This window comes from Uloborus diversus, chromosome 3 (genome assembly GCF_026930045.1).
Source record: "Uloborus diversus isolate 005 chromosome 3, Udiv.v.3.1, whole genome shotgun sequence".
In the NCBI taxonomy this organism is placed as follows: Eukaryota; Metazoa; Arthropoda; class Arachnida; order Araneae; family Uloboridae; genus Uloborus; species Uloborus diversus.
The window spans coordinates 156,433,028-156,460,821 of record NC_072733.1 but is presented as its reverse complement, the minus strand read 5'-3'; the positions used below and the strand labels follow the sequence as shown (position 1 = coordinate 156,460,821).

The window sequence follows — 27,794 nt, the reverse complement described above, 5'->3', positions numbered from 1 at the left end:
ATCCTGAACAACTGAAATAAGCTGACTGCAACACGTCGCTTTAACATTCAATACAATATGACATCCATCAATGTTTTTGCAAAATAAATCAATCAAATTTATGATTAAGTTCTGCGATTGAATAAGAATTTACATATTAAGGTTTCTTTTTCCAAAAAAAAAAAAAAACTATCTTTATGGCGTCGTACATTGTACGCGCAGTTTACGCTGTTGAGCAATCACGATTGCTTATTGTTCTCACTTGACTGTTTTGAATTCCTATGATTTTATTCTCTCCACCCCCCCCCCCCCCGCCTCGCACTGCAGCAGCACCGTCGACCGTCCTCACGATGCTGCTCCTCTAGCGAAAACCGGCTCCAGGTTGCGTCACTTACTTACCTACACCTACACACACACATACACTTACACACACATGCATACATACAGACACCTATACATAAACACACAAACACATACACACAAACACACCTACACATACACACAACTACTAATACATACACATACCCCCCACACACAAACAAACCTACCCCCTCCCCACACACACAAACACACACACGCCTACATACACACACACAAACACACACACACACACACACACACACACACACACACACACACACACACACACACACACACACACATACACTCGTGATTGCGAGAAACATAATTTGAATTCAAGATGTCAAAGTTCAAATTAATTTTTCTTTTTATAGTTACTCTCATCTTAATTAAAAACTCATGGAGTATGAGTTGACGTTTAAATTTTTTTTCCACTCTAGAGGGACTCCCAATTTTCTTTTAAATACAACACAATGTGTCTGTATATGGAATTCTCTGAATTTTACAGAACGAGGTAAGTGAAAACTAAACAAAAGTTTAATTTAAGTGTCACACGTTAATGTAAGTAGCAGAAACTATAAAGAAAGGTGTAATTAACCCTCAAGTTTTAAAAAGTCGTAAACACTTAAAATTTTCGAGTTGGTGTTATTTTTTGACTACTAGTACTTTTAATGTTTCGTCCATATTGATTAAATTAATTTCTGATTTGCTCATGCTAAAATGAATCCTAGTGCTTCTACCAAGAAACCTAGTTTAAAATGTTATATTAAAAGTAATATTAACCACTTTAATTTCTGTCATACCTTTCATCTGACTGTTTTACTGGCATTTAATAATATGCTTATCGAACTAACGAACCCCATTTTCTTTTATTCTAATCAAACCAATCGCATCAGAGCTGCTACGTTATGAAGTTCGTACCTTATCAAAATGATATGTATTACAATTTTATAAAGACTGTTTCTGTCATATCTCTTCCTATCCTCAATAAGTAGCAATCACAAAAAAATCGTCAATAGTTCTGGCATCCCCGATATTTCGAAAACAATTACTTTTCGTCTTTAAGAAATAGCGGACATCTTCCCTGCTTCAATTAAAGGATATATCCTTCTGCTTCGGTAAATCTGAATTCTGGAAATGTCATTTGTTTCTCTAGTTTTTTATTGTCTCGAGAAAAGTTACAGAAATCAATGACATACGACAAGGTTTGAGATGAGAAGTCGTCTCTTGCCATGACCAGCTTTTGTCATCTAAAAATTTCTGTTGTTGTCTGAAAGTGTCAATTTCTCTTGAATTTTGCTTCAATATTCAGCAGTAAGCACTATATGCTTCTATATTCTTTAGTTTCACAAATTTTAATTCTTAGTTTTTTCCATTACTGAACACTTCATGAAACTTACGTTTATTTCTAGTGCATTTAATTATATAAAGACGTTTTTTAAGGATAGAAATGTTGCTTGGGCTTTTTTTTTTTTCAAGACGTGAAAATACTCCTTTATTTTTTTTTTAAAGTTTTTGTAGGAGTAAAATGTACAAAACATTTAAAACCATGATAGTTATCAAAAGCACATAGAAACTAACTCTCTGAGGATGAAGTAGAAAATGACAGCTATCAATATCAAGAAAAAATGCCTACTATTTTTTTTTGGGTCAGACAAATTGTTCGAGGATAAGTCAAAAAGTACTTACCACTTTCGTTCTATAACTTTATAAAATCAAGATAGGTGTATAACAGATACATTATTTTTCAATACTGTCTCACTGTTAGCAATGCACTTGGTCCAGCGAGCCACAAGCTTCCGTATGCCTTCCTGTTAGAAGGTTTTCGGTTGGTCATGAAGCCATTTTTGCACCGCATCCCAAACGTCCATGTCTGAGGCAAATCCCGACCTCTCAAAACTTCTTTGAGCAGTCCAAAAGATGAAAATCTGGAGGAGCAAGATCTGGGCTGGGAGGGTGTTTCAGGGTCTCAAAGCCCAACATGTTGATTGTTTCTATGGTGTGATTGGCCGTGTGTGGCCGGGCATTGCTTTGCAACAATAAAACTTTCGTTGAGAGTACACCACGGTGTTTGTTTCGAATCGCTGGCTTCATTGTTGGCTCATTGGCCAACAAAAATCTGAGCACTCCTCGCTGCTCAACTTCGGTTCAATCTGATAGCGGAGCTGACATGCTTATGCTGTTGTTACTAGACGACAACTGACGCGACCGTGGTTAGGGGGGGGGACCAATTTTGGAGGCAGAAGTTTTAGTAATTTTTGTGATTTTTTTTTAACAGGAAAGAAATCAGATTTTTTTTAACCTGAAGGATATTTTATTCATTTTTTGCAGTACACCTTGTAATTTATTTGAAGCCATTCCCACCAGAATTAGTGGAGTTAGAAGCTGCTGTCCATGGGCGGTCGCCATCAGAGCTTGTTGCTGGTGTGCATTACCGAACAGAAACCAAAATTTTTGCCTTTAATCATTATAATTTTTCTTTCTCATAAATAACAAAATTCCCTAGAATATGAACCTAATTGTGATAAAAAAAAGTTGGAAATTGCATGTTTTTGAGGTGTTTGATTACAGTGTTATGTTTTTCTACCATCTTTTTACACTTCTTGCATTATTAAATATGCAAAAAATATTTTTATTAATAATATCATCAAAGAGTTAGGTTCATATATAGTATAATTGAATATTGAATATTCACACTAATTTTCAGAACGATTGGTCAAAAACTCCTTGAGCTAGAATGTCCACCAGTTGAAAAATAGTTGTTTCGAGAAAAACGCGTTTGAGGGGGGAAAAAAAATGCTGTGAGCGTTTTCGAATCTCCACAGTCACTTTAAGTGCTCATACCATCGGAACTAATAGGAATTTTTCACTAAAATTTTGGCCACATATTCTTGACTAGTTTTACTATCATTTTATGGCATTAAAAAAAGTGGATTTTTTTTACCGGTCTCAACTGATTTCCCCCTTTAAATTCCGTGGTACTTTTTTCCCCCTTCAATTGCCAAAACTGAATTAATGTGTTAAAGTAGATGATCAATGAAAGAAACGTTCGCACTTCCTTGCGTAATTCATTGTACAACATCTTCTGTTATATTCCTTCCATTTTGCATGGCAAAAGATAAATGCTAATTCGATAGTTTGAAAACAATAGCACTTTTAACTTCAATGAATAGAATCAATTACCACACGCACCCCAGATAAATGATTTTCATGCGTAATTAAAGGGCGGAAGGAAGTTTTTCGTCTCCCCAAGTTCAACGGAGGAACGTTCCTCAGGAAATGTTTCTACATAGTTCATGTGTGCCATTACCGATTCAAAACTTTTCTTAATGAACGTGTCTACTCTAATAATAATTTGAAGCACAAGGACCTTGCTGAAGGCATGTTTTAACAAAACAGATTGTAGTTTACTTAGTTATTCTTAAAGTGGCTTGACACTTCTATCACATTTTTATAAGTTTCATAAACGCTCATTTATGACTAGAAAAAGCAACTAACATGATGGTGATTGCAACTTTTAAATCAATATCATCGTTTGGTGTGTTTTTAAATTTAAAGAAATACTACATAATTAAGCATACTGTTACTTCATTTTTCTCAAGCGTTTTTTTTTTTTCGACTACCAACTACACAGAATAAGAATTTAATTGCGCTTCAGACAAAAAGGCGTGACACATGGGACATTTCTTCCCAATAATTGTTTGGGAATAATATGTAAAAAAATCAATTTTAGACTTTTGCTTGCACTTTTCGATTTCTTTCCATTTCTCACTTTTTGCAAAGAAATCAGACTATTTTTACTCGAGTAACATGTTGAGACAAAAATAGGAAGGAGGAGGGAGATTGTTAAATGTTTTATTTAGGCAAAATGAGCAAATTTATCATCTTAGTATTACACAAGACATTCACAATAAGTTAAATATTTTCCTGGGTGTAATGTATCAGGTCTCCTCATGGTGCACCCTGGGTTACACAAAATATGCTACCGCTCTGCTGTGCTCTTCTGATTTTTTTTTTGATGAAGGTCTCAAATAATAATACAACCTGTCCGTTTAAGGGCATCCAACGATTAAAAATTCTTATCGATTAAGTTATATTGCATTATCTCAACATAAGGACATGGTCGAAAAATATTGGAGAGTTCGTAAACTATTGGCTTAAGCGCCAATGTTCGGCATTTGTAAAATATAATAAAAATATTTTTCTGCCAGGTGAAGGTAAGTAGAAGGAAAAGAACTGCCACGAAAAATAAATTCTATAGGGAATCCGCATTTTTCTGTTTAACCCCCATCCCAGCTCAGAAAATCCCATTCGAATAGAAGATCGTGCTTCCCGGTAAGACAGGAAATGAAGCAATAAGAGAAACATGTGGAAAGGGAAGAAAATATGCAGTTACATACATTCAATAAAAATGCAGAACATTTGGAGTGTGGTTACTGTCCTGACAATTTCATCAGCTTCGCGTGATTTCCAAACATTGTAACACATTTTGCTGAAAGTCAAAGCATTTTTTCCTGTCCTTATCGGTAGCTCAGTGTTTCTCGTTTTTCGCAAAGTACAAAATAACTTATGAAAAGTAGCAATTTGAAAAATAGAACTTTTCCAATAACTGATCGTTGTTTTTTCCAAAAACAAAAAAACCCCATATTGTTTGCGTTGAAGAAGGTAATGGAGTTGCTGTATTTCAATTGAGCGTTCTATAAGTATATTCATTTTACGCATATTTTTGCCATATTTAAGCAAAGATAAAACTTATATCACTTTCATTTAAATATTTGACTATTCTTTTTTCTGTTCTATGTGAAAAACTCACAAAAATATGTAAGCAACTCTAAAAATATTAAGAATCGTACGAAAATTGCTTTTTAACACTTATATTTTAAACAAATACATTTTTATGTAATTACGTATATTTCAGGCACACAAGGAAAGATATCCGTTAAAAAATAAGAGAGACCAGTTCTGTTTTTTAGTACTACATCTCCAGAATACATATGTACACTGGTGTGCAAAAATTAAGGACGAAGTCGAAAAATTAGCATATCAGCTGAACGAAGAGGCAGAGCAGACAGAAAGACTAATCAGGAGATTAAGTAAGGTGATGTACGGTAGCACATGCGCAGATATGCAGGCAGACGTAATGGGGGAGTGTCTGAGTAGTATAAAGCATGTTGTCGGTATAAGATCAGTATTTCTGGCAAAGAGATTGCACGCCGTATAGCAGTTAAAATCACACCGAGTTGCTGCCTCAGCGAGAAATGGCGAATAATCAATCTGTTAGACGACATCTGGATGCTTTTGCCCGAGGTCGAATCATTGGGAAGTTGGAGGAAGGCCGCAGTGTGACAAGTGTGGCCAGTGGCTGCAGAGTTCGAAATTGCTCACAGCATCGTTTCACGACTTTGGAGACAATTTCAAACTACAGGAACAGCTACCCGGGGGTTCAGTAGTGGTCGTCCACGAGGAACCACACCCGCAGATGACCGGTATATTGTCTTACAGGCCAGAAGAAACAGGCGGCAGACAGCGGGAGAAATTGCTAGACACACGACACAGGCGACTGGACGACCGATATCGCGTTTTACCGTGGTCAGAAGACTGCACGGTAGTGGTCTGTTTGCACGACGCCCTATACGGTGTGTACCTCTAACGCCTGCATATCGGAGAAGGCGTTCTCTGTGGTGCAGGGAACACCGGAATTGGAGAGACAATGAATGGGGACGAGTACTCTTTACAGATGAGAGCAGATTCAGTCTGAGTAGCGATTCTCATCGCATACTCATCTGGAGAGAGCGGGGAAGCCGCAATCATCCCTCGAACATCATTGAAAGGGACAGGTATGGAGGTCGCGGTGTTCTCGTTTGGGGAGGCATCATGTTTGGTAGTCGTACAGACCTTCACATCTTCGACGCAGGTTCAGTCAACGGGACCCGTTATTGTAAAGAGATTCTTCTTCCATATGTGCGTCTTTTTAGAGGCGCTATGGGTCCGCAGTTCCTTTTCATGGACGACAATGTACCATGTCATCGCACAGTAGCTGCCGAACAGCTCTTAGAGAGTGAGGATATTGAACGTATGGATTGGCCGGCACGATCTCCGGATCTCAATCCCATCGAGCATGTATGGGATTTTCTAGGTCGACGCTTGGCAGCTCGTACCTTACCACCAGTAACGATTCGGGAGCTTCGATTGGCGCTGCAAGACGAATGGGCAGCAATGCCTCAACAACTCATTGACATCCTCATTCTCAGCATGGGCAGACGCTGTGAAACCTGCCTAGCCGTCGGAGGAGATCATATCCCCTTCTAAACACCGGATGTTTCTTGCTGGACACCCATCACAGGGATATTTCGGCCTTCAGTCGCATTGCGCTCCATGCTACGTTTTCAATAAAGCTTCTTTTTATCCCTCTGATTTCTCTTTTAGTAAGTGTTGCTTACATTACACATGTCCTTACGTATTGGGGATCTTACGGTATTAAATGTGTTGATTTGGAAAGCTTTTGTACAAAGTTATATTGAAAAGACCGTCTCGTCCTTAATTTTTGCACACCAGTGTAAATATGTATGTATGTAATTATGTAGGTATGAGGGTTTTTATATGCATATAAATATTTAAATATACAGAGAGACAGGGTCTGACAAACTTTTCGGGCTTCTAAAAAATTACCTTAGCGACCAATTATTTCCCTAAATATGGCGGACAAAGGGACGGTATAAAAAGTTATATTTTGTATTTTTTCTTAAAATTCTTGTTTTGCTTCAGACTTTCAATATCTTAACTAGGCATCTCATTTTGACCGTTTTTTCAACTTATATATCAAAGACTAATGGTTGGGAAAATAGAGGTTTTGTGCGTTGAACGGGGAGACGCTGTGTATACAAAGATTTGAGCCATCTAGAACTGCTAGCTGACAGTGTGGTATCACAAGTTAGAATTTTTGGCACCATTGGATAGAAGTTTTTTCATTTTCCCACAAAACTTATCTAACAATTAGTCAATAGTTCTCTATGTTTTTGTTTTCTATGGTTTAGCTTTTTTTGTAACAATATTAGACATATTTCACCTTTGACATTTTAAAGTGATACAACATACCAATGATAGACATAGCATACAATGACTTCTTAATTACGCACTGGAGTACGGGACTTCTAAGAAAAGGTGCATAAGTGAACAAGGCACATAAGAGGGACATAAAGCTTTGAAATAAAACGGGAATATTTCTCACACACATGATGATTTTGTAAACGGGGTTTTCTGCCTTAAAAAATAAAAAAAAAAGTGAATCGAAACTGCAATTACAAAAGTAAATAAGCAATTTCATAAAATAAAGATATAAAAGTGAAAGTTGTAGGAAAATTGTGGAAAAGAGAGTATATTTTCCTTTAACTATTAAAAACAATTCAATAATTAGTAAGGCATGAACTAAAGGAACGTCGCACTTGCAACCGTGGCTAGGAAACTCTTTTTTTCCCCACGATGCAAATGTAAGTAATAATGATGCGCTTGAGGGGGAAATATCTTGCAATTTTATTAAACAATTTATTTTACGTTGTAACTACTTGCATCTGATAAAATATTAAGGTAACTTATTGACTAAATATTAAAATTTGATTTGTAATAATTTTAACAATAATGATGAAGAATCCAATTCAACTATTTAGATTTGTGTTTGTTGTATATTATTATATTTGTTTGAAAACTTATTTATGAAAGAAATTTTTTAGTACAGTAAAACCTGTGAAGTTGACCACCCTTGTAAGTTGATTACCTGTCTATGTTGACCACCAATATACACCAAATTTGGCTGAGAATCATATAACAAACCCTTAGTAAGTTGACCACTAAAGTACTGCACCGCAAATGGTCAACTTACACAGGTTTCACTGTATCCTTAAGAGAAATTGTTGTGTATGGAGAAAATGACATAGATCCATATATTCAAAACATAAAGTGGGAAAATACAATCATTGAATTGCTTTTTTGTTGCTCTTCGTAAAGATTATGCATTTTAAGACCCAATAACCACTATTGATTTTTCATTCAACTAAGTAAGCCCAGTAAAGTAAAGGGTTGTGTAAAAACAAAAGGAGTAATACGGCCTTAAATCAAGAGTTATAGAGGGGATTTAACTCACAAACACCCTCTTTGTTGTGCTCCTATATAACTTATCAAAACGGTCTTATCAAAACGGTAACCAAAGGTGTAAATACAATACTCTCGGAAACTGTTACAGCATTTTCCTTTTATATTCATACGACGTAGGGGAAACTGCTGTACCCACGGACCGTTGTACCTACGGACGTTAGCCGGGAAATTCCGGGTATCGTCGAGAGAGATCCTGATTGGGGCTCAACGTGTGGGTCTCAACCCTCTCCAGTACCCCAGGAAGTTTCAACGCCATCAAACGAACAATTAAGATTCTATAATTTTTTCGGTTTTAGTAGGATCTAAGTAAAAAAAAAAAACATGAGCAATTTCGGTTTTTTTTTCTTTCTTCCATCGTGGATTGCAGTATTATTCATTTTTGTTGTAGGTATCATGGTTTCCAATATTTTGAAGGTTTTGTTTCTGATTTTTAATGTTGTGAAATTGTGGTCTTGTCGATGTGACTGGCTTGCAAAACCAAAATGGCGTACCTTTGTACCCAAGGTCACATAACCACGTGTACCCACGGACGGCAATTTTTAGTCTCCTTGGGTCACACCTGAGTCTTCTCTCAATGTGAAGTACCTCAAAATGGTGCCTTGTCATCAACGTCCGAAATTTGTTTTCAACAATGATGATGAATTTGAAGTAGGGCTTGAAGATATAGTGTTGAAGTAACCCCCACGTGTGTTGTAGGATCTACAGACTGTCAATTCCACCAGTTTTCATTTGAAATCGACTTTTTTAGATTTTTGTTGGTTTAATCTAAACTGAGTTGTTTGTAATGGATTAATTTTGTTAAAGGTTTCAATTTGCATTTAAACTGAAGTTATTATGTAGGTACATAGAGAGCCATACTATCATGAATCTAATTAATTTTTTGTTTAAAACATGTTAATTATTCATAACATCATTAACTTTCTTAAGAGTAATAATTTTTTTAAAGAGCTCACTGGTGTTAAAAATTATGGAAAATTCTAAAAAAGGGAAAAAAAAACCTTCTGTTAATTTTTAAACTTTCATTTCTGTCGGATATTTTGATTAGTGTTATTTTCAATGGATGTTTGAAGTATTTCAGCTTATGAAAATGTATTGAGTATAATTCAGTTCCTCAGACCTATTTATATATTATTTTTTATATGTCCATGGGTACAACCCCACTAAAAAGGATCTCAAAAATTTCTCTAGAAAGTGCCGCTTTCTTGAGAAATTCTGCAGAAATCTGAAGATATTTTTAAGATTTTGTTTTGCCTCAAAAATATCTCAAGAATTTTTTGAAACATTTTAGAGTCATTCACAGCTTGCTAAATTTGTCTCAAGAATTTCTACACAAATTTAAAACAATTTGGCGCTAAAGTAAAATCTGAAAAAAATCTGCAGATACCATTAACATCGAACGAACAACGATTTTTGCGATTTTCTTTTTCGAAATTTTAAAGCTTTTTTTTTTTTTTGAAAATTCATTTTATAAATGTTGTGCGAAGGTCCTTTGATGCTCGAGAATTCAGAGGGGGATTCCTCTCATTCCTATAGTGAGGGGAAGATTGTCGATTATCCCCCCCCCCCACCATTGAAAAAGGTTTTTCTTATTCAAATTCAGTTTTCGTCGGATCTAAAGTGATTTTGGCACCAAGGTCCTTTGATCAGGAGGAGCTCATATTGGTGTTTTTGCTCCCTGTAGGGGGTCGACCTCCATGGGGGGGGCCTTATAAAAATTCAGCTTACATCGGATCTTTGCTAAATTTGAACAGAGGTCGTTCAATGCTCAGAAATTTACGAAAGGAGAATCTCGACTGTGGGCGGGGGGGGGACCCTTAATGAGGGGGGGCGACCCCCCTCATTGGGCTGTTTTCTTTGTACAATATCTGTTTTCGTCCGATCTTTCACAAATTTGACACAGAAATCCTTTGATCAGTAGGAACTCGCATAGGTGGGTTTTCGCCCATATGGGGGGGGCGGCGGGGGGTTGCCCCCCATGGAGTTTTTTTTAATACTAATCCACAGTTTGCATCGGATCATTACTAAATATGAAACAGGCTCTTAATGCTCAGGAGTTTACATGAGGGGTTTTCACCCCTTTGCGCGGGGGGGGGGATAGACCCTCCAGGGCGTTTCGCCAGAAAGTCTGTGAAACGGAATGTTTACACTTTTTTTTTTTACAATGACTGAAATTTTGAGATTCTAAAAAAAAAGTAAGAAATCCAAAGTCATGTAAAATTAAATATTGAGTCATAAAATAGCTCTTTGGGAAATTTTACACTTTTATTTTTCTTTTATTAAATGTTGATGTCGAATGGAGTTTTTCGATGTTAAAGAAAGTATTGTGAACATAGGTGTCCTTTAGATTTTAAGAATATAATCTGTGATAGTACAATGCTTACTTTTTAAATTAAAATTATACAAATTGAACACATATTTCTACATTTTTATCCATAAAAACAAGATACGATTGACATAAAAGAACCAATCTATAAATGAAATTAACTTTTGATTGCGCAATAACTTTCCTGTCCTACTGCAAAATCTAGAGTCCAGCAAAATCTAAGCAATTCACGACAATGAAAATTAATACAACACTAGTTCATATTCTGATAGTTTGTCCGAAAATGCTGCAATTTTTTTTTCTTAATTCGTTGTTGTTTTTTTTTTTTTATTTAATGATTTATGAATCACTTTTTTTCATATTTTTTTTGCTCCAAACTAATCAGTCTCGGGCTTGAAGTGAAGAGAACTTGCTTCCAGCTTTACCGGCGACCGGCGATTTGTTTACCTGCTTGTATGCCTCTTCCATGCTTTTCGCTTCCGCTCATTCAATTTTTTTTTCGCTATTATTATAATTTTAAGCTTTATTTTGTCTTTAAACTGCTTTTGCTCATATTAATTGAGCTACAGGTTTTTTTTCTACAGGGTTTTTGTTGTCATGTGATTTCTTTACTATCGTATATCGCCAAATCGCTGGGCTTGTTAACGTAAAACACGTGCTTATAATTGCTAGTTAATTCTTTAGATATTTTAAATTTTCAGCTTCGTTATTTCTTTGTTTTTGTTTAAAGCAAATTGAGTCTTTGATGTCCCTACTGTGCTTTAATTTTCATATTAATGTGAGGAAAAAAAATCACACTTTTGTTCATGTGCAGCTTTTATTGCGTGTTTTGGTAGTTGAAACATTGTTCGTTTTATTTGATATGTTCGGGTTTTTTCTTTTTACTTTTATTATGATTATTTTTATTTATAACGTTATTTGCACGAAATTGAAACTACAGTTGACTGTGAGTAACTTAATGCATAGAAGTAACCTAAAGAAAAACGAATTTCACATAAGACTCAAATATCAAATGTATATTTAAAAATAAATTGAGCAATGTGCAAGTAGACAAGCATGGAAAGATAGACGCATGTTACTTACACATTTATTATCAGGTCAGTCCCCCTTGCCAGAAACCTACTGCATACGTCTTTCATTTTTTGTCAATAAGTATAAAAAATAGCTTAAATTAGAGACGTACTGAGTACTCGGTAACTACTCGGTACTCGACTTACTCAGACAATTTGCCGAGTACTCGGTACTCGGCCAAATTTTGATCAGGTACTCGGCCAATACCGAGTAGTTGTAAAAAATTGAATATTGTTCAAAGCGGATTTTACAATTAATAAAAAAGTGCAAGCATATAATATACTGCAGTCATTTAAAATTCAAATTTACAAGTAAAATTCAAATTTTGAGAATAATGAAGTTTGTTATGCTTCAATGGAGTAAATCTTATATTTTAAAGCCCCAAAGTTGATAAAACTTATTTATTAAAAATGGAGCAAAAAGGTAAGTGCAGAAAATATGAAATGTTAATATTATTAAATGGATTTTTGCCACTTCGAAAATTATTTATAAGAAGTATAAAAATACCTTTTCTTAAAAAATGAAACTACGTCAAAAGCACAAATGTGCAGGAACACTGCAAACACGTGTTTTGGCATTACAAGGAATGCTTTTTTTAATTCACAAAATGTGAGCTTACGGATTTAAAGACATCCGACAAATATCCGATTTTTTTTACATTCATTATCTCGCATTTTATGCACTGAAAAAGATGTTCCTTGTAATACAGAAACACGTGTCTCGGTGGCTTGTGGCTTAATTCGGCAGGTGGGCCAGCTGTTATCAGGGGCACCCCGATGGAAGTCATTGTGGCCTCCCAAAATATTCTTTATTTGGCAAATTTGGAGTCCATATAGCTGTTAAGGCCCAGAGTATCCTCTAATTATATTTAAGTACGTGTGGATGCCAATTTTTTATCATTTGGTAAAGTTCGGAGTTTCATTTTGTAAATTGACAACTTAACCACTCTCCTCCTAAAAGTTTTAGTTTGGGTTGCCTCTGACAATTGTATAAAAGTTTTCACAAATAAAGGAAAACATAAATTGAAGAGAACTAAGGTGAGTATGCCAAATAATACGGCAATGAAGACCAATGAGACCCCCCCCCCCTCTTTTTCCCATGCAGGATAGCAAAAATTAGATTGTGACTGGGATCATGCAGCAGCATTAACTTTCACTCTAAAATGCTTCGTTTATATCAAATTACGAAACTGGTAACTAATTTTTCTAGAAACACGCAGTTTACTTAATTACCAATATGTTGTTTTTATAAGAAAATTAAATTACTTTTGATTGAGTAATAATTTAGGTTTGCTCAGTGCTAGAATACTCTAGCGTAGTAGAGGCATGACAATAAGCCCAACACGACTAAGATTTATTACTTTAACCAAATATCTAGCTTGAAAGAAAATTGAAAAAGTCACACTCAATGAAGACTATTTTAGGAACAGCTTTTAATTAAAAAAAATAGTCTTAACTCTTATTATACTATCCCGACACTGAAAACCAACTGAACCTAAATTCAAAATGAAACTTAAAAAATGGCAAACGCCTTTTCGAAAATAAAATCTCCATTCAGAAATTTCGAAAATGCGCTCTTAGTTCCATAAAGATAAATAAACAAATTAAAATAGGCATCCCATGCAATGAAATGAGTGGGAACCCAAAATATTGTAAACACCAATACCTGATAGTAACAGCCGTTTAAGATTAAAGAAAAGGAAAAAAATGGATTAAATCAAAAGAGAGAGAGAGAAAGAGAAAGCGATGAGAGAACTTTTCCTTTCCCTGTGGGGTGGGCTCTGAAATTTCTGCCCTTTGCCTCACTGAAACATTGTATAAGCGACACGAGACGAGACACATTCTTCCCACTGCTTTTACTATTGCTATTAGATGAAGATATTTTTCGAAGAGGCAGGAAGGGAGCCGGCCCATACACATCGTTCGGGGTGACGTCGCTTGCCGTTTTCGTAATGCTCGTAGTTGGTTAAGTTGTGGGCCGTTATTGAAATGGTCTGAAGGATCATTCTTAAAGCGCTGTCGCTAGTCACCAGAAAAATAACACTTTTTTCTTATATTAGCGATTAGCAGAGTGCTAAAATTTAAAATCAGTTTCATGCCTGATTTTATTTAAAACTGAAACACAAAAAGACATTTTTATATAATCTAACTATGCACAATTTTTCCGAGTGGGCTCGGCCCATAGTGACGAGTCGCCACTGACGTGTCTGCAGTGCTCTTGCACATTTGTGCTTTTAACGTTGTTTCATTTGCTTTAAAAAATTATTTAAGTGTGCCGGACTAGAAGTATAGGTTGATATGCTTTGTTTAAATTCCAACTTGATTAATCCTACCTTGTTGTGAGACTTTTCGAGACTGCCCCAAATTTTTTAATTTGTATTCTCTGCAGGTGCGAATGAAGAAGGAGGAATAGATTGATTTCAGATATTTACCCTTTTATAAATTCGCAAACCTCCGCCTTGTAACATCATGGAAGATCGTCTCAGATAAATTTTTAACTTCCATTCCTCAAAACTTACGTAATAGTGTACTCCCCCCCCCCCGTTCCTTACCGTAATGTCTTCAAATTCAGGCCCGAATTAACGTACCTGCCATGTGGGGAAGGGGGGGGGGCACGCCTCTAAAACGGCAGTGACCATTAGTGCCATAGCATATTCTGGTGGACAGTTAGGGGGCCCAAAAGTTACAAATCCAGGCATGATCAAAGGTGTCCTATTCAGTCAACTCTCGATAACACGAAGCCTTACAACTCGAATATTTCTTTATCTCGAGGATTTCACTCAGTCCTAAAATAATTTAGTTTTTTCAATACAAAGTTCTCTTATATCTCGAATAAACTCCTTTTAAGTTGTGTGGAAAGTTCTACGAAAGCTTTGTTTTGTCTAATGCGTTAAATTGCATTTAAAATAAGAAAAAAAACAAGATTTTCTAATCAGCTTGTGTGAGGGGATAATTATTTTATATTAGTGCTCCTAAAATGCACACAGTGCTTATGAAATCACTACATTCCTAGATTTTGCACAATTGTGGCAAGTACCGTATGCAGCAGAGTCAAAAAACTTACCCTAATGTTGACTAAACGGTGGCCGAATTTGGAAATGCCAGGAATTCGGGAATGGGGTTTAACAACAGTATTTTCACCCTTCTCGATGTGTTTCTGAGAGTCTGCCAAGTTATCCAGTTCTGAGACTCTACTGTATCTCTTTTACATACGATTGCTTCTACTTTATGCTTAAAAAGGTAAAAATATATTGCTAAAAAATGTTAAAATTTTAATTCTGATTCTACATTCATAATATCTTATTTATGCACTTTTTCAAAGCACGAAAAGAGTTGATTTTCAAAAATTTCACATTAGCCAAGAACTTATTCTTACAGTAAGAAAAGAACTTATTCACATCAAGCATCACGCTGAAAATTCAAAAATATCTGCAGGAATGAAAAACAATATGCAGTTGAAAGATGAAAATAAATGACAATCCCATTAGCTTTTTTTCCAATCATATATCCATGACAGCAAAAATGGAATTGTTTGCATTACTTTACCGTTTTTGAAGATAATGCTTAGTATAGATATTAATTAAATATTATCAGGCAATGCACATATCTACAGCAAATGTATGTGCGCACAACATGTGCCTCTGTAATATCTATGCATATTCATTACAGGGTCAAGAATGAAAATACACCATTAACACTTACTTGCCTGTTTGGAACATTTAAAAATATTGATAGAAAATGGGAAGCTTGGGTAATTTTTATCTAAAATTATTCATAAGTGTGGAAATGTAGTTTACACAACATTGGGAATGTTTCAAATATTTGTAGGTTTTCCTAAAATTTTGTTGATCAAGTTGGTAAGTTAATTTAATTGTTTATTTTATTCTGATTATTTATTTCATTTGGTCGATTCTGAACTTGATTTTAGTAAATTATTGATAGTCACGCATTTGAAAAAGAAAACTGCTAGCTTTCAAACGAATTAAATCTTAGCATCTTCCTCTGTTCTTAAAATAACATATTTTTAAAAGTAAATTTCAAAAAAAAAAAAAAAAAAAATGCAGTAAATAAAACCAGTTTAGCAGGTTCCTTTGTTTTGTAAAATCAGTATTTTTAGTAATTGAGAGATTATTGTGTATTATATCAGATATTTCAAGGAAAAAATAATAAATTTGCTTTCATGAAAATTCTTACCTAATTTTTGTATGATTTGTTGAAAACCAGAAAATGTTCTTGAAATTTATTATTTCTGTTTTTTAGTTACAATAGTAGTTCAGCTCATTACATTTCGCTTTAATTTAATGTCTAACTTTAGTTCAAGTGGTTGAAATTTTATTTTTCACAAAACACTAAATTTCGGTATTCTTGTGAAAAATGAATGTTTTTTCTACGAAATTGTAACTCATGAGTCATGGAAAGTTGCAATTAAAGTCATGGATTTCAAAACTCTAAATGTAGCACCTGCACTTGCATGATTTTCAGTGCCTCTGCATGCATAAACACATGTGATTGCCCTACATTATTATTGTTTATCTTGTCTGATCTAAAAATTTGATAAAATTTAGGTTTATAATTAAAGGAAGTATATACTTTAAATAACCTCTCCCTCCCTGCAATATAGTGCTCTATTTTCGCTAAAATTTGAATGATTAAACATCGCTCTTTGTAGTGACGCTACTGAAATATATACAGTGGTGTTCCCATAGGGTATACTTCATATATATGCTGTATACTATCAAACATTGTTTAGACATATAATATCAAATTGCATAAATTTTCATATTATAATATACTATGTATATGATCACGTACACCAATTGTGGATAATGGATTACTGGAAGTATAACCTCAGAAAAATTGATGGTTACATCACTGAATATATATACAGTGGAGCTTCATAACTCGTCACCCCAAGGGAAATTAAAAACATGTTGATTTAAGTGGATGTCAACTTATTGAGGTTCCATAATTTTAATTCCTGAAGAGTTTCTGTATCACTTTTACTTACCAAGGCTGCAGAGTTAGAGACTGACAGATTTTAGGACAAAAGAGTCAAGATTCAGGAGTCGAAGGTTTAAAATTTCAAGCGTCAGTTATTTTCTTCCTAAGCCCGCAACTCTGCCACTGCTCGCGGAGTCGTAGTCTAAGGGTATGAAATTTCCTGAGTCAGAACCGGTAATTTTCCCTCCCTACACCACAGCCCTGTCACTTTCTAATGCTTAACATTTACATCATGGAAAATAATTCCAGTATATGAATTTTCTTATTTTGAAAAGTACATAATAAATCCATAATTTTTGAAAAGAGATAATACAGATTCTTGTCAGTCAGGTCTGAATTCACACCCCCGGGGAACATGAAAACATGTCGACTGAAGCGGAAGTCAACTTACTGAGGTTCCATAATTGTAATTCCTAAAGAGTTTCTGTATCACTTACCAGGGCTGCGGAGTCAATGACTGACATGTTTTGGGGCAAAGGAGTCAAAGTTTTAAAACTTCAAGAGTCTGAGTCGGTCATTTTCTCCCAAAACCTGCAACTCTGCCATTGCTAGTGGCGTCGTAGTCTAAGGATCTAAAATTCCCAGAGTCGGGGCCGGTCATTTTTTCCCTCTACTCTGAAGCCTTATCACTTACAAATGCTTAACATTCACGTTATGAAAGTTTATTCCAGTAAAAGAATTTTCTAATTTTAAAAAGTACATAATAAATTCGCCATTATTTTCTTTAAAGAGATAAAACAGATTCTTGTCAGCCACGTCTTAAGATAAAGTCCTGCTCACCCTTGTTTGAAAAACATGTCACAGTGCCACCTTTCTCTAGAGGACATTTATCTTACCTTAGCCTTTTAGAATTGCATTAACAGCACAGAGTGGTGACAGACTCCCCTGGATAAAAATGGAATTCTCTAAAAGAACTTCCCAAAAAAGATTGACTGACCAAGAAATCACAGCGTAAGGTTCTGAGAAAAGGTCAGTATGAAAGAATGTTGAAAGAAAAAATTGTGGACTAGAATAGCAATTGGATGTTGACTTATAGGGGTTCCTGCAAATGTGCGTCAAGTTAGAGAGATTTTAGCCCATTGAAATTAGCATTGAGCCAACCATAAGGAAAATGTTGAGCTACCAGGTTAGTCTAGTTATCCGTAAGTCGAGTTTCCAAAGTTTCACTCTACATGAAACTAAAAGTTTGAAATATCTGGCAACTGTCCACATGAGACGGTGAAAGTCAACATTCTCTTATTTTAAAGCTTTCACAGTAATATATATTTAAATGTGTTTAGGAATAAAGAAATTGTTGCACAATTAAGTCTCAGAAGTGTAGAATTGATGCTAAATATCTCATATCAGAACAAAAAATTTATATTGTGTGTGTATTCTTATAGCCCCGCTTAAACGGGTAACGGATAAACAAATACCCCAAATATGAATAAAACCTTTTGGAACCGAATACTTCCCCACTGAGGAAATGTCAAAGATCCTCGCTTAATCAAACAATATTGATCAGCTTTCACAATATTTTGCTAAGAAGTTTTTTTAAGTATTTTAAAAATTAATTACGTATGAACAATTATTCATGTAAAAATATTAAATTATATTTTATGCATACAACAGATGAGGTTGTAAGTTGCATTTTTTTCCTTGCACTCTTCTAATATATATTTAAAATTATTATACATACCTATTATTTTGTTGTTCACTTAGCTTGTTTCAATATATTTTTACCAAAAACATTACTCTCATTATATAGTTATTGATTCATTATTATTACATTTTAAGACAAATGTTGTCAATTTGGAATGATAAAAAGTATTTCCCCGGTTAATCAAATAATATTTCTTGGAACTGACAGTATTCAATTAAGCAGGGCCGACAGTATATATATTTTTAAAATCAGAGTAGAGCAAATATATATTATAATGTAAAAAAAAAAATTCAAGGTTATTACTATCTTCCCATTAAATTATATTCTTCCTACTCTGATTGGAAAAATATTCAGGTGCATTCCACTTCTCAAATAGCCAATGAAGTACTTTTCACAACAAAATTTTCAACAATATAACTAACTGTTCTTGAAGTAGAAGGGATTTCTGTTGTCAATTTCTGTTTGAAATATTTGACTTATGACCATTATCTTAAAAAAATTAGTACCATCTACAAGAAATAAAAAAAGTGTATCCTATTCATAACACCAATGAAATAAAAACACATTGTATACGTTGTCCTACATCAGTACGGTGAACACATTTTAGTCTAAATTAAAAAATCTTATTTCAAGGTATCTGTTTTTGCCAAGCACAATGGAAAAAAAAAAAAAAAACTCTAGGTTTATTTTTCTGAACTAATTTTAAATGCTACATTCCAAGTTATTTCTGGTAGGAAATTTTTATCATGACAGCATCTCATGTATGTAGATTGAAATTTCAAATGCTTCTTAAGCTTTTATTTGGATGATCTACGCACATAATCAAATCTAGATTAAATACATTATCATTATGCAATTTTTAGGGAGTTTCAAATCATTTTGAACTATGTTTTAGCCGAAAGAGTTTTAAGATTTTCTTAATTACTGTATTTTTCGAAAAAAATTTCTGAAAAAATTAATTTTTAAAGAAAATCTTCAGAAACGCCCACCTTCAGAAAATCTCAAGTTATTTGGCCCACTTTAAGCCTATATATTCTAAGAAAACCTTGAGAATAAAAATTTGAAGATTTTCTTCAGAGCTTTTTACAGAAAATCTACAGATCTTAAGTCTGTAGATTTTCTTAAGATTTAGGTTTAAAAGTGGGCCAAATACCTTCAGATTTTCTCAACTTCAGAACATTCTGCAGAAAATCTAGAGATCTTCAGTCTGCAGATTTTCTTAAGATGTAGGCTTATGAAGTGGGCCAAATACCTATAGATTTTCTCAACTTTTTTTTTTAAGTTTTTTTTGAGATCCTTTCAAGTGGGGTATATATATATATATATATATAAATTATTTATTTAACATGAAAACATAAAAAAATAGAATACACTCAATAGTAATAAGAATGTATACTGATAAGCGCACAAATTAAATAATCTCGAGTTGAGCAAAAAGTTTCAATGAAACGTTATTTCAATCTCTTAGCAAAATATACGAAAAAAAAAGACACGGAGTAAGAAACCAAAAGGAAAAAACGAATCAAAGTTGTAAAATTACTGCCTATATGGTTGAAAAGACCGGCTACAGCACAAAACCCGACTGAAAAAACTCTTTATAATGACCTAAAAAGGGATTGTGTGGTGTAGGGAATCACTTTACTTACAGTACAGAGTAATTGAACGATTTGGGTCATGTAGGGTGAAAATGTGATAACAGTGTACTACATGTAGCAGTTCTATGTTTTGTTTTCTTTAGCTGTGCATGATACATATATTTTTATAAAAAACATATCTATAAGTTAACAAAGCATTAAGGAGTAACACGGCAGAAAAGAAAAATAATATTTACAGTAAAAAGGGCTGACAAAATGAAAAAGAAATTAGTTTTCAGGTACGTAAAACATTGTAAAGCATGTTGTAAATGATACAAATACATTTTACTATAATTATAAATGTATTGGTAAAAGGTAAACAATATCTTTTTCTCAAAGAAATTTAACAGTAAAGTTCCGCAAGGTGAAGATATGCTGATCATACTGATGATATAGTCTTAAAAAATAGTAAGAAGGAAAATCCAAAAGTTATGGTATTTTGAAGTGTATTTACATTACCAATTTGCAAAGATTCAGTTCATGCATACATATTCATTTAAACTTAATATTCTTACAAATGACACGTGCTAAACGAATGATTTGATAGAGAAGCTTCTGCACTCTTTTGTATGTATCACTGGGTACTTTTCAGTTGGAGCCCTGCCAGAGTGACGATTCTGCTACCAAGCTATTTGTCCGATTCTTAGCTATAGAATGCTAATTGATGCAGTTTTCGCACTTTTGAAGGACAGTTCAAATACATGCTAGCTGCTTCGATGCATATTTTGAGATATTTTTTTTCTCCGTTCTACCACATGGCGATTCAATGACAATACCACAATACATTTTGTAGTTATAAAATGTCATGCACCATTTGTGTTATTTATTATGAATTGCTTATTATAGTTGGTTTTATGCCATTTATTTTGACATTTTACTTTTTTAATAACTATGTATGATTTCTACAATTCTTTTCTTATGGTACTGAAAGTAGTTCTCATGAACTGATTACATCGGAGAAATATTTTTTACGAGTGACGAACTGGCATAGAAGTCCTAAGAAGTACGCAAAGTTGAATCTTCAGTGCATGAATGAATGGTTGTATGGTACAAATGTGACAACTAACACATTTCTATTTCATGTACTGTTAACTACTATTATCAGTACATTGACTTCTTACAGCAGCTGCTGCAGCAACCTAGAGCATTAATTGGCTGATATTACGTAGAATTTTCTAAATTTATCAAGAAGTGAATTGATAAAAAAGTGACAAGTGCATCATCTGGTCGCTGCAACTTTTGATACTATTAGATTATATTTTGATAGTAAGCTTTACAGAGCTGTGATGACCAGGTAAAACGAATCATACTTTTATTTGAAACTATTTTCCAAATGTTCACTATTTTTTAAAAGTTGAACTTTGCCTTGCCACTCCTTATTTTTTTTTCATTTCGGGGGAAATGAGCATATTGCGTCCTCGAACTAATTTCATGCCATTAGAAACAACTGATGCACCCGCTTTGTGGCAGGCAGGTTGATATTAGACGACGAACTTGGCGATATCTCGACAATTTTGGCAAGAGTTCACAATTATCTCGCCAAATTATACGCTGGTCAAGACAACGTCCCGTAACAGTCCCTGATGGTTTGCCGTTACAGATTTCAATGGTAGAGATTTTAATTACCGTGTTCAGGTCAAGAGAATGAGACCAGGCGGATTGGTTTTCTCGAAATATTCTGAGCCAAATAGTACTTGTCTTAGTTCAGGAGAGATTGCTGGTTCGCAGAAAATTGAGCACAGACGTGCACAGCTTTTAAACCTATCGTTGATTATTGAAATCGCGTCATCTATCTTTTTAGATCGATTATAATATGGATTTACGACTACATTGAAAAAAAAAAAGCTTGTTTAAATCATTTTTGTTTAAAGTCCTGCTATTCCCAGTTATAGTATATACTGTCTTGAATCATTCAGCCATAAAATAATCTTATTCCGCAGGTTAATGGGTTTGAAAATGTAAAAGTAGGAGTCTAAATATTTCATCAATAGAAAAGTATTAGTTAGTCTTACTCTTCATGTTATTCATTTTTTAATAATAAATAATTCAGTCACTCTTTCGATTATTCCTCAGATTCTAAGATTTTTGGCCATTAATAACTTCTTATTTTTCAAGCATGAAAACATTGCCACCCTTAATAAATCGGCAAAGTAAGTGGAAGATGTTGTAGACACGCGCACGCGGAATTAAAATATTTTTTGCATGTGCACACAATGTTAAAATGATGTAGTTTTAGTTTAAAATATTTGCGATGTTTGCCTTTTTTACCAGTAGTTTAATTAGAGCTCCCTTATTTAGCAGAATTATGACTTTTAATGTCAATCTTTTTTTTTTCAAGATAAATAAAAAAAAAAAAAAACAATTTGGCGCATTCCTAATCATTTTATTTCTGCGAATAGCTTCTTTAAAAAAATAGTAATATGATATTTAAGTTCACAAAAAGGGGAAAAAAAACAAAACAGTTTGGCTACAAATTATTTAATCTCCTATGCGACAACTACTGTGTCCTATTATTAGCTGTGTGCTTTTAATACGGTCTGGAAGTTGATATATGATTCTTTAATATATTGGTATAATAGTACTTAATATCACAAACATAAATACTTGAATTGTGGACAAAATCGAAAATGAAACTTACCTGTACTTCAAGGGCATGGTAGGCAACTATAAGACCTAATAGCATAAGCGTGGAGACGGAGATCAATGTTTTCACAGCAGTAGAAAATACAGAGGCCTAAAATAGAAACGAACAACAATTAGCGTCACAATAATCCACGATGGAAGACACTTTATGACATACTTAAGGCGACAGTTGAATAAGAGTTTGGAGCCAAAATTAGTTTAATATGTCAACCCTGCGTGCTTGCAAGGTGTAATAGTAAGTTCTGAAAAATGAATGTAATGCATGTGAGCTATATTTAGGTTCATATTTTTTGATATGAAGATGCGGCAACTACATTATAAACTTATACCATTTATTTTATGCGTCAAAATATTTTTGTAAGGTGTTTCATCATTTCTTACATTATTCGTAACCATTAGCGTTGGTACGATTGAAATAATAATGTGTGTGTTTTTTTTTAATGTGTGCACTTTGTACCGCGTGAAATTTTCTAACGACAATATAATGTTTTTCTCAGTTAATAGCTAATGGGAAATAAATATTTAACGTGGTATGAAATTTTTCGCTACTGTTGCTTGTAATTAAAATAAAAGGAAGGAAAAAAAATCCAATTTTGTGAGTTTTACTAGTAAGCTTATTTATAAGAATGTGGTTTATTAGCTGACCCATGCGAAGCATTCGCGCTCAACAGAAAGATTTCAAAAACCTGATTTTTTAAGTTTAGGTTTTTTGAATAAGAGCAAAAATATGACTTGTTTGTATATTTTCCACTGAGAGCGATGCACAAATCTTTAAAATGATGGCTTACTTTTAAAGTTCGCTAAATATTAAAGTGTACCAAAAAAAAAAACATTTGAAAAACAATATATACGCGTTTTATCATGTTAAAATAAACTCGTTTTTCTGATTTCAATGTAACGACACAACTGTGATTTTAAGTACTGCCCCCAATGAGGTAAGATTTTTATTTCATGGAAAAATGAATCGGAATGGAATTCTGCCAGAGAAGATCAGTCATTCAAAAACAACATTAGTTGGTCTATGAGAGAATTGATCCCATGTCCCTCGAGTTATTAGCAGATCGCTCTTATCAATTGAACTAATGGGCATCCATCACGGGATGATATGCACTACAATGCGTAATAAAGCAACAAAATAAATGAAATAGATGACTCATTTTATCAGAAAAATTCAAAAAGTGGTAGCCTCTACGATTTTACCATGCTAAAATTTTTGTCTTTTTTCTTGATTTTAGCAACAACAGAACTGTAACTCAGAATCCTCCAATAAGTTTAGAAAAATATATTTATTTAAATTTTGATCACAATTCTGCTGAAGAAAATTGATCATCAAAACGGTATTTTTTGGCCTTTGGGGATTCGAACTCACAACCTTCTCTGCAGTAAATGTTCTTCAATATGCAAATAAAACAGTACACAAATTGCCAGTGTAAAATTTAGCATGTTATGTGTTTTCTACTCTCAAAGTAAATACTACAATATCATCATCCATACACTGTAAAAACGATTCAGAAACGTTCCTGGAAAATAATGGGCAGCTAATGTGTCCATTTTCTACCATTAACATATCTTTCAAAAACCAGGAACGTTTTCCGCTAAAAGTCCTTCTTGACTATAGTCTTGAATCTTTCTGAAGAATATGGAGTTCTCATCGGTTAAAGCCAGTCTAGAACAATCAAAGGAAATTTGGTATGTTTTATGCAATTGATTAGAACCTTCCAGAGTTACTAAGAAAGCTCCAGAAGCATCATCGCAACCATGGCCAAATTAAAGGTAGAATTGCAAGTAAGAACCAATCTCCCTTGCCTGCAATTCTTGTTTTGCAAAGCTGCAGCTATCCAGAGACTTATTCGCACTCATTGGGAACCTGGTAGTCAACCTGGACGGGCCGTTATTGAACTAAAGACGACACACTTAATAAAAACACTCAGTTAATCTTTAAACTGGTAGCTAAAAATATTTTTCACATTGGTGAGTAGTCTGCATTCGTACAACTTGTAATGTTCACCTCTGGCAAGTTGAGTTCCGCTGCCCGACCGATTCAACGATTGCATTAGATGAAATAGGGGTGAGGAAAAACGGCTTTAGAACTTGTGGATTTAGTTGGCAGTGTATTGTCCATTTGGTGAACAATATTACTGTTCAGGTAAGGAGTAGCAAGCGGTTCACTATTTTCTCGCCAATAAAAGAGTTGCAATGGTAGCCCAACTCTGGGCCTAACAGTTTCTTTTCTTACTGATTGGAAGAAAAAGACTTATTCAAGGCCATAGCTTAACTTGTCGGAGGTGGACAGTAAAAGTTCAGGAATCTTTTTTGAAAAGATACTTGATTTTACGGGGAAATAGATAAAAACCCGTGAAATCCTGCAACATTTCCATGGAAAAAATCAGTAACATTTCGGAAATTGCTTACAGTATAGCAGCAATGTTTTAATATAAATGGCAAAACAGAAGAAATTTTCTTTCCTTGAAGGCTTTAGAACAGGTTTTTTTTAGTCTTATGTTACCAAATGTACCTTTTTTTTATTTATCGCGCTGGCCATTAAGTCGTCGAATTGGACAGCTAGGAGAAAGATAACTACTCAATACGTTCTCAGCAGGCAAGAATGAAAAAATATATATGGAGACGTCCATAAATGATGTCACGCTGCAAATGTGGAGGGGGTTCCTGAAATTGTGACTGTTCGTGACAACTGGGAGAGGGAGGATAGCAATAAGTGTGACAACACGAATTTTTATAAAAATACGCTTTAAAAACCAATGTGACACGTGACACAGAGGGGGGGAGGTGAAGTTTGACATATTGTGATAAAGGGGGTAGGGGGGTAATTTGAAGAAAAAAAGTATGATATCATTTATGGGCAGCTGTGTTATACACAAGAATGAATCGAATGTATATAAACGTTAGCTCAGGACTAAGCCTACATCGACAAAACCCTTAAAAAAATATGAAATAACAACAAATTAAAAAAAGGGAACTTTTCTACTAAATCAAACAGTGTATATTATACTTAAACGCAAAGCAACATTTTTCCTGGTAAAGAAGGAAATTGTAAAGAGAGGTAAAAGTGTGAATGATATGTTTTGATCTTACAGATAAATTTCGCGTAAAAACAATTCAAGATTAAGATTTTATATTTGAAGAGACATTCTTGCTATGTATTTTTACAATATTTTACCCAAACAATATTGAAAGTAAGACCTTTCAAAAGATTTGTTCTTAATCTAGACTTATGGCAGTTAAAACGACGTATTTCATAAAACGGATTTCGTAAAATTTAAGCTCATAGACAGCAAACCAGTCACGTTTCTACAAATATTTAAGCGGCAAAACATTGAAAGTTTTGATAAATAACAGCATAACCAATCACTAAACGGTGTGTTAAAAAGGATGCAGAAGTCAGAAAAAAAAATTCATATTTTCTAACGTAAGCTGTTGCCTTAAATAAAAAACGAGAGGATTTTATTGAAAAATGTCTAGCGAAGTATTATAGTATATCTTAGTAACTTGATTCTCTTGCCAAAAAGCTTTTTCCCACGTATTTAATCCTCAAATTGTTTTCCGTTTCAAAAATTTTGATAAATTTTTTTCTTCAGAAAACAGTATAAACAACATTGTTTAAAATATAAATCACAGCAGAATAAAAAAATGCACAAAGGACTTTTCAGTATTACGATGTTTGTGTTGAAAGATATAGTCTTTTTAACAAATGTTATGAAGAATGCTGTTTACGAAGTTAAAGAATAGTTTTAAAACTAATGCTTTAAAAGAGTTAAGTAAAACAAGAGCGTAGATGATGAACAGCAATAGTTAGAGCAAAAGACCTTGAACACCAAAAGTAAGAAATAGGTGGAAAAAAAAGCAAATACGTTCGCAATTAAGTATAAAGCCTAAAAGCCGGGAATTATAGCAAATTAACAAAATTGTATTCCATACATAAATGTTGAAATGTAGTTTCAAAATGATGCTAAGAAGAAAGAAAAAAGAATAAAAGAAGCAAATATAAAAAGATGCAATCCCCATCATAAGATGTAAAATATATGTCACTAAATGATGCTCATCCAAGGCTATACAAGCTTACTTCTTTCTTACACTTGTTAACAATTTCCAAATATTTGCAGTAAAACGACTTCAAATGTTTGCATAGTGCGTTATATTGATAACTATTTCGTTCAATGAATCAGTGAGCATATAAAATTGAACTAATGGACTGTTTAATGTTGGCGAGCATGTTGGCGAGCTGAACTACATCGAACGCTAACGAAATGCAAGTTTAAGATTTTTCATTCTTGTTTATTTTAATCTTAGATTTATTTTATTTGATTTTCTGTTCTTTTACTTTCTTTGATCTTTTAACACACTTCCACGAACACATTAAAAAACACTTTTTGCGGAAACTAAGTTCGCACAAGAAAATGTCCATTCATTTGTGCAACTGTCGCTTAACTTTTTCTCTAGATAATCTTTCCTATGACCAGAGAGAGTAGCAACGATGTAGTTCCCGCAGGCCCCATGCAGGGGAGGGTCTTGAGACTAAAAGTATCTTAAAAAGAGGGAAAAAATTAAGCAAAGTTTTAACAGAGTATCTTCAAACATTTTGTGGGATTTCCCCAAGCTGAGAGCCACTGAGCTAAAAGATACAGAGTTAAATTTAAACTGCGTATTTCAATAATTTGTTCTACATTGCGTTCATAACTCATATTGAAAATTTGGCTAAATTAATAAAATGCTTCTAGTTTAAGAGTTTGAAGAAAAAAAAAAACTCTGAAGAAAAAATCTTTAAAAAGGGTTCTGTATTAAAAATTCATTGATAGAAATATTTTTTAATTCAGTTGAACGAAGTTAAACAGAAATGTTCATCAAAAAATCCAAGAACGAAATGATTCTTCTGTTCAGAAAAGAAAAAACAGTAATTAAATATGTAAATAACCTTTCTTGGTAAGCTTTCTCTCAGAAGCACTTATAGTTTATGAGAGAAATGACAGTTTAACAGA

At 33.9% G+C, this 27,794-nt stretch overlaps 1 protein-coding gene across 1 annotated transcript in view; it reads right to left on the bottom strand.

Annotated features, from left to right (window-relative positions):
- The window catches only part of LOC129219212 (small conductance calcium-activated potassium channel protein-like), a 417,058-nt gene that overhangs the window by 170,071 nt on the left and 219,193 nt on the right, over nt 1–27,794 (bottom strand). Inside the window, exon 3 of the mRNA XM_054853536.1 lies at nt 22,796–22,891. Coding sequence (XP_054709511.1) covers nt 22,796–22,891 — 96 coding nt within the window. The remainder of the gene's footprint in view (nt 1–22,795; nt 22,892–27,794) is intronic.